This window comes from Mus caroli, unplaced genomic scaffold (assembly GCF_900094665.2).
Source record: "Mus caroli unplaced genomic scaffold, CAROLI_EIJ_v1.1 scaffold_12124_1, whole genome shotgun sequence".
Lineage (NCBI taxonomy): Eukaryota > Metazoa > Chordata > Mammalia > Rodentia > Muridae > Mus > Mus caroli.
In genome coordinates, this window is record NW_018390139.1 from 32960 (window position 1) to 41086 (window position 8127).

Sequence of the window (8127 nt, forward strand, 5' to 3'; positions counted from 1 at the left end):
CTGAGACAAAAGGATGGACCATCTAGAGACTGCCATATCCAGGTATCCATCCCATAATCAGCCTCCAAACACTGACACCATTGCATACACTAACAAGATTTTGCTGAAAGGACCCTGATATAGTTGTCTCTTATGAGACTATGCCAGAGCCTAGCAAACACAGAAGTGGATGCTCACAGTTAGCTATTGGATGGATCACAGGGCCCTCAATGGAGGAGCTAGAGAAAGTACCCAAGGTAATAAAGGGATCTGCAACCCTATAGGTGGAAAAACAATATGAACTAACCAGTACCCCCCTCCCCGAGCTCATGTTTCTAGCTACATATGTATCAGAAAATGGCCTAGTTGGCCATCAGTGGAAAGAGAGGCCCATTGGTCATGCAAACTTTATATGCCTCAGTACAGGAGAATGCCAGGGCCAAGAAGTGGGAGTGGGTGGGTACGGGAGGTGGGAGCAGGGTATGGGGGACTTTTGGGATAGCACTGGAAATGTAAATGAAGAAAATACCTAATTAAAAAAAATTTTAAAAAAAGATGTCATTCATTTAGGCTTACTATATAAAGGAAAGAAATAGGGAAGGGCAGAAAGGCAAAGTCTACCAAAGGTTAACTTATTGTTAAATTTAGCAATGCTTAGTATAAGAGTCTTGATAAAAGCATCTTAGAGCATTGATATTCTAGGAACCAATTCAAAGGGACTCTCTTGGAAAAAAAGGAAACTTTAATAAATGACAAAAACAAAATCTAAATGACATCAGTGGGATGGCCACAGAGGCATGATGACCTGAATTCAATCCCCAGGACCTCAGAACAAATATAAAATATTAAAATTAAAGGACAGGATGCATCTGCAATTCCTGCATCCCCACAGTTAAATAAAAAGAGAAAACAGAAGCTCTTACAACCAAAGTCAAGGTATACTGGAGAGCACCTGCAGCATGGCAGGAGAAATAGCAAGAGAGATCCTGCCTCAAACAGAAGGTGAAAGGGGAGAATGGACTCCTCAACATTGTGCTTTGTCCTTACTGTGTTTTAGAGACACACAGGAAACACACACACACATACACCATATACTTGCATATGCACACACTATGAAGAAGAAAAGATAGAACGATAAATAAATGAGTCCAGTTTTACCTCAGAAAAAACATGTACCCAGGTATGGTTGCTAAAGAGTAGAAGAAGCAGCAAAATACCGTTATGATTAAAAAGTACTGCAGCTTGTTTGCACAGTCAGGGCCTTTCGTACACAACCCCAGGACTGCAGATGAGTTTCCTGATGACCGAATGCAGCTGCAATTCTGAAACACCTGTCAAAGAAAGGGGGGTGAGAAAAAGTCCCATCTAAGGAAGAATATTGTGCTTAAACCTTTATAGTTTTTGTTATTGTTGTTGTTGTTGTTATTTACACAGCCAGACAGTAGGAGCAAAATGGAGAGTGTTGGGTCAGTGATGTGACTCAGAGAAAGAACATTCATCTTGTTTAAATGTGGCCCCAAGTTTGGGCACAAAAACCATAAATAAAAAAATACTAAATAAATAAATAAATTGAAGTTTCTTTTCATCTTTATTTCCATCACCCTTTGTTGTTGTTATTTTTGATTTTTGTTTTTCTTTGTATCTCAGAAGTCAGTCATAAAATATAAAGAACCAAAGAGGTCAGGGACACCACGAGGAAACCTGCAGAATCAACTAGTCTTGGCCCATATGGGCTGAGACTGAACCACTAACCAAAGAGCATCAATGGAATGACCTAGGCCCTCTGCACATATGTAACAGTTGTGCAGCTGAGTATTCATGTATAATTCCTAAAGCAGGAGCAGAGGATATATCTGACTACACTGCCTGCCTTTTGCTGCCTTTTCCCTAACTGGGCTTCCTTGTCTAGCCTCGATACAAGAAGATGTTCCTAGTCATATTGCAAATTGGTATGGCTGGTTGAAATCCATGGGAGACCTCCCCTTTTCTGAGGATAGGGGAAGGGGGGATGAATTGGGGAAGGAGGCAAGAGGGGGGTACTGAGAGGAGAGGGGAGAGGGGAAACTGCAATTGGAATGTAGAGTGTTTAGATATTATTTATTTTCTAAGTACATGGAATAAATTTACAAAAATTCAATTATCCTTAATGCACACTTAATATATTTATATTTATTTGGATGATTGTGTTTTCTCATAGATGTGTGTGCTGTGCATGTGGTGTGTGTGTGCATATGTGTATCCATGCATACACATACATGTACCTATGTATGGACATGTGTTTGCCACATCGTACAAGTAGAAGTCATTGAATAAGTTATGGGATATACTTCTCTTCTTATACAACATGGGTCCCAGCATATAATTTATAGTTGTGAAGCTTAATAGCAAATGCCTTTACACATTGAGCCAACTTTATAGTCTGCACAATTTTTTTCTGATTTTTTGCAACAGGATTTTTCTGTGTAGCCTTCCTTGTCTGTCTTGTAACTCACTCTGTAGACCAGGCTGGCCTCAAACTCTGAGATCCTCCTCATTTTGATCCTAAAAAGATAAAGAGGTATTGAGATATGGTCTATGGGGGTATAGTGAAGTGTGGGGGAAGAAGATGTCTTGGTGGCCCATGCCAAGGCATTCCCTCCCCCTGAGGGACCAGTATAGAATAGAGTTTATTTAGGGCATGGGGAGGGGAGTTAAGAGAGTAGTAGAGAAAGGCCAAGAGGAGAGGGAGAAGGGGATGGGGAGAGAGGGGGAGCAATGGGGCAAGAGGCAAGAGAGCAAGAGTAAGAGAGAGAGGATGAGCAAGAAGCCCCTGTATAGTGGGCCAAGCCTACCTGACTGTTGCCAGGTAACTGTTGGGGTGGAGTCTAAACAAAATACCAACACTCCTGCTTTCAGAGTGATGGGACTAAAGAAATATGTCATCACCATCTGGCAGGGTTTTTTTTAAGTAAATAAATATGAATTTGTATTATTTTGACACTAGTAGTAAGTGCTAAAACAAAATGTATTTCAGAATACAAGTGGAATAAGTAGCTGCTTACTAACAAAGTCATGTTGCCAAGAAAAAAGTTCATTTAAAAAAATAGAGTCAATGTTTTTCATTGTTCTATTTGCAGAACTGATTAATAGTCAAATATTATATTTCATTTTGATTACCAACCAATTCTAAGTATTAAACATGTTGAGATGAAGGAAAATTTGTGGCTTTATCATACTAAAATGTCCCGATGAGGCTGGGGGAAATGGGACAGTCAGTGATAATCTGCACAAGCATGAGGACCTGAGTTCTCATCCCAGCACACATGGGAACAATGCATGCAAGAGGATGTGCCTGTAACACTAGATCTGAAGGTGGGTACAGGTGACTCCCTGGGCTTCATCTGTTAGGCAGCCTAACAGAACCAGAAAATTCCAGACCAGTGAGATCCTGTGTCAGAAGCACAAAGTGCATGATCCTGAGAGTCAACAGCTGAGGTTGCCTACCAGCCTCCATATGCACATGCTCCTGCGTACTACACACATACAAACACAGTAACCAAATTGACTAATTAGCAATAATAAAACAGTTGACAAAAGGCTTGCGATATGAAAAGTTTTCTGTCAACCTCAACAACACAGCAAGTCTGAGGCCATCCTGGGATTCACGAGACCCTTTCACAACAAAGGGACAATTCTGTCGTGAGTAATCTAAAGTTTTAACTTAAATGTTGATTTATGTGTATGTTTCTGTATCTACGTGTATACAAACAGGTAGATGTGTGTATCTGAGAAAGACAGAAGAGAGTGACAGATGACCTGAAGCTGTAGTTGTGAGCTGCCTCATGTGGGTTCTGGGAACTAAACATGTCTTCTGAAAGAGCAGCAAGTGCTCTTTACAGCTGAGCCATCTCTCCAACCTAAACATTGCATTGTTTTTTTGACTAATCATCTTTGTGCTTTGCAATTATAAAATAATGCTCAGACTCTGTCAAGGTTTTCTATAACATCTAAGAATTTTAAGGTCACTTATATGTATACAAAATAAATTGAGTTGTTCACAAAAATATTAATCTATTTATCTATTTTAAGCATGACTAAATTTCTTTTAATAAATGTAGGCTTAGTTCATAGCACATGGTCATGCAGAACACAAACATCAGTCCAAACACTGAAAGGATTCTTACCATGTTGACTCCTGTTCCAACAGACTTTTCACAGCCTGCAAGGCAAGGTGACATGTATGCTAGGCCATTGTCCCCACACACTGGATCCCATGTTTTTGTTAAGCAGCTACACCTTGTGTTGCAGTCAGCAAGAAACTTATTCTCCATATCAAAAGACTGCTGAATTCTGAAATGATTTAAAATAATGTCACAGATACAGAAAATCCACAGAAGTACTTTATTTTCTTCCCTTCATCCCAGCATGTGTGCACAAAACCGACAGGGGTGGGGGGACGGCAGGAGGGATGGATGGATAGAGGAAGGAAGGCAGAGAGAAAGAGATTCGAGGGAGGGATGGAGGGAGAAAGGGAGGGATAGAGAGGAGAGAGAAGGAGGAGGAGGAGGAGGAGAGAAAGAAAGAGAAAGAGGAGGAGAGAGAGAGGAGAGAAAGGGAGAAAGAGGGAGAGGAAGAGAGGGAGGGAGAGAGGGATAGGGAGAGGGAGGGAGAGAGGGAAGGAGAGAGGGAGAGAGGGAGAGGGAGAGAGTTCATTTTCTCCTACAGAACAAATACAGGAATCATACAAATATCAATGTGTGGTATCTGTACTAGGTTTTTGGCACACATGTTTTCTTCTCTACTGGTCTCATGACTGCTTTTTTCAATTACTTCAGAAAACAAACCTTAAGTGCCTATTCTGTGGGAAAGTACTGTGCTGCCAAAGCTAAAATGTAGAGGGTTTATCTCTCATTAATCTGCATAATGGGAAATAATGAAAGAGGGTTGTCTTAAACAAAACCTGCAATTTCCATTTATTAGCTGCTGCATTCTGCCCCCAAAACAGAGGAGTTTGAATATCCAGACATGATCTTCAGAGACAGAAAGTGGCCAGCACTCATAGTAGGATTGAAAGACAATAAGATGGAAGTCTAGAGGCTGCATTTAAATTCTGTCCCTCAAATACAGTGTGGAGTCAGCACCACTGGACATGGACTCTATATGTACAGTTCTAGTTGGTGATGTTGAAGCCATTTTCTGTAAACTCAATAATGGCCCCTGAGTTTCAATCTCTACATTTACAACATAAATGGAAAAACTCTTTTCTTAAAAAGGGATTTAAATCTGATGATATATATATATTATAATTTTACATTTGAAATTATTCATATTTTTCAATTCTTAAGGATTTTTAAACAAATTTTACTTTTAATCTCTATCTCTCTCATGTGCTTGTGTGGGTGTGAACATGCATGTGTGCATAGACACACGTGCACAACAGCATGTATGTGGAGATCAGAATATAACTTTCCATCTTGTTAGAGACAGAGTCCCATGTTGTTCACTGCTGAAAATGCCAGACTAGCAGGTGCAGGAACTTTGAGTCATTTTCTGCCTCAGCTCTTCAGCTCACAGTAGGAGTGCTGCTATTACAAATAGCCAACCATGCCAAGCTTTACATGGGTTCTGGGCACCTGAACTCAGGACTTCCTGCATGCCCAGCAAGCATTTTACAACTGCATTGTCTCCTCAGCCCTTTGAAGGGAATCTCCAAGTGTATGCTTTATTTCATTTTAACAAATTGGTTGATTAGGTCACTGTGTCCTAAACCAAGTTTTTATTTTCCAGGCTAATACAGAATATGGACAGGTAACACTTGAAATATAAAAGTCTAAGACTTCAGAGTACATGAGATAGAAGCACACTAATATATATATATATATATATATATATATATATATATATATATATATATAAACTCAGCATGTACCAGATTCAATTATACTAAAGTTGAGTCCATTGTAGAGACTTATGAAGGATTACAGACTGTACAGTAAACTTTTACAACTGTTTATGGTAGAATAAAATATATGTATAATTTAGACTATAAAGCCCAGGTTATTTTTTGCTATCACACTTTAAAGCAGACTAGGAAATCACCATGGCAACTACATATATATAAATACAGAATCATAAACTTAGTCCTTGGTGTTCTCATACATCTTTAATAAGCATATAACTTGTATGGGCTTGGTGTAATGAATGGAAGGAAGCCACAAGATAACCATGGACCATCTGATCATATATAACCTATGAAGAAAATGGACTAGAACTTGCAAACATATTATGATATTCATAAGGAAACAACATACCCTTCATAGGAGGTAGTTAAGCCGGCAATTGGAATGGTATCACAGGTTAGCATAAAGTTACAGAGGGATAGAAGGCACTCAGAAATGAATAGGCAAAGTGCTATGAATGCAGCTTTCCTGAGAGTAATCTTCAACTTCTTCATAATAAAACCACTAATTAAATATCCAGCACATATTGAAGGTGTGGTATAAAGACCTGTAAGTGCAATTAAAATAATATTTATAAAAATAGGAGAAAAATAAATGTTATTGATCTGTCTAGTACATCTTACTTAAGAAATTATTTAGTACAAAAAGGAAATAAAATAAACTATTTAGTTCTGATATTAAGTTCTGATACACAGTGATCATAACTCCTATTCTTTCACAAATTACATAAAAAGAGGTTTCCCAGTGCCCCTATAAAGTCACTTTTAAAAGAGTACTAGCATTTATTTAATCATTTGCAGAAATTATAAAGACTTTATAAGCATAACACACAAACACACATACATGCATAATACATACATACATATGATTATATGTACATATTAAATATGTTGTATATTTCTTTTTATTGGGAATTTGATTCAGATTCAGCTTCTGGTGATCCTGAAGGTTGCTGCTGTGTGTGTAGTTGTCAAGTGTAGAACATTTTGTGTAATGTATGTTGCCCAGCATTCATTCCTGGCTCTCTTTTCACAGCCAAAAATCAAAGGGGAAAAACAAAAAGAGAAAAGAGAAATTCCTGGCTAAGTTGCACTTGCATAACACCAGCCCCAGGCTTGGAAGAATTTAATCATCTTTTGCAGTTCCATGCCACTGCATTTAATTTTATACATCTGAGGATGAGAACTGGGATCTGGGCTTTCAGAGAATCCTAGATAATGTGGATGCTAGCAGCCTGTGACAGCCAGTTTTTCAGGGTAAAGTACAATCCCTAGGTTTAGTATACCAAGAAGAGAAACAGCATTTCTACACACACTCTTCAGATCACCAAGCAACTGAATTAGAAGTAACAAGCCCAGAACTGAAATCTGGGAGTGAGACTAAGAATCTCAGTGAGCTAACTCTGTATTGCTCTTTGAATTAACATATTCCCTGTCTGAAAATTGATTGACATGAGCTGCCTCCAAAGACTTCCATAACTTATGATTTCCATTCAAATTGGAGAGGGAACTAGAGAATATTTCTGGACGACTTGTTTCCCTGTCATGTCTTCATTTCTCTGGATGTTGAAAAAGGAAATTTATAAGAATATGCTAAGAGAATTTAATTACATTGTGATCTACTACTAGTTAGGTTATGTTACTCTTTATCATGTCCTTGAGATACTGTTTAAGCATGTCCTTCTGGGAGGGGAAGTACTACCAAGCAAATAATAAAACTACATACCAGTGAGGAAGACTGCCTTTGCTGTGGAGATTCCAAAATGATGTTCCAGGTATTTAGGCTTGTAAATCATAATATTGACAACTGCATTTATCTGGAGCACACTTACAAGGACACAAAGCATGTAAATAGGGTTGCAGAAGAGGCTCCTCATCATAAGGAAGAATTCTGAAACAAGGGGGTGTTGAGACCATCAAGTCAACTTAGCCTTGCATTTCATATCCAGTGCCCCCCTACAATTTTCTCACAGATTCTGTACTGTGACACAAATGTATTTTATTTTTCTCTCCTTACCTTCTACTAATATCCTGATTTCACTAAAGAGTGACTACTCTGTTCTCTGGAATCAGCAAGAAACTTACTTTGATGATGACTTCAGACACTGATACTATCATAAAGATGCAAGAATGGATATTCTAAAATCTTGGGAATGCTCCAGGAATCATGCTATAGCCCAGACAACCTCAGCATCTCTGCAACAGTTTAC

General features: G+C 38.6%; 1 protein-coding gene across 1 annotated transcript in view; it reads right to left on the reverse strand.

The window, feature by feature from the left end:
* The window catches only part of LOC110288502 (solute carrier organic anion transporter family member 1A6), a gene marked incomplete at its 5' end in the record, with an annotated part of 17513 nt that extends 9701 nt beyond the window's left edge, over positions 1 to 7812 (reverse strand). Inside the window, 4 exons of the mRNA XM_021154829.1 lie at positions 1138 to 1310; positions 4143 to 4308; positions 6270 to 6465; positions 7644 to 7812. Of these exons, the coding sequence (XP_021010488.1) occupies positions 1138 to 1310; positions 4143 to 4308; positions 6270 to 6465; positions 7644 to 7812 (704 nt within the window). The remainder of the gene's footprint in view (positions 1 to 1137; positions 1311 to 4142; positions 4309 to 6269; positions 6466 to 7643) is intronic.
* Positions 7813 to 8127: the final 315 nt, after the last annotated feature.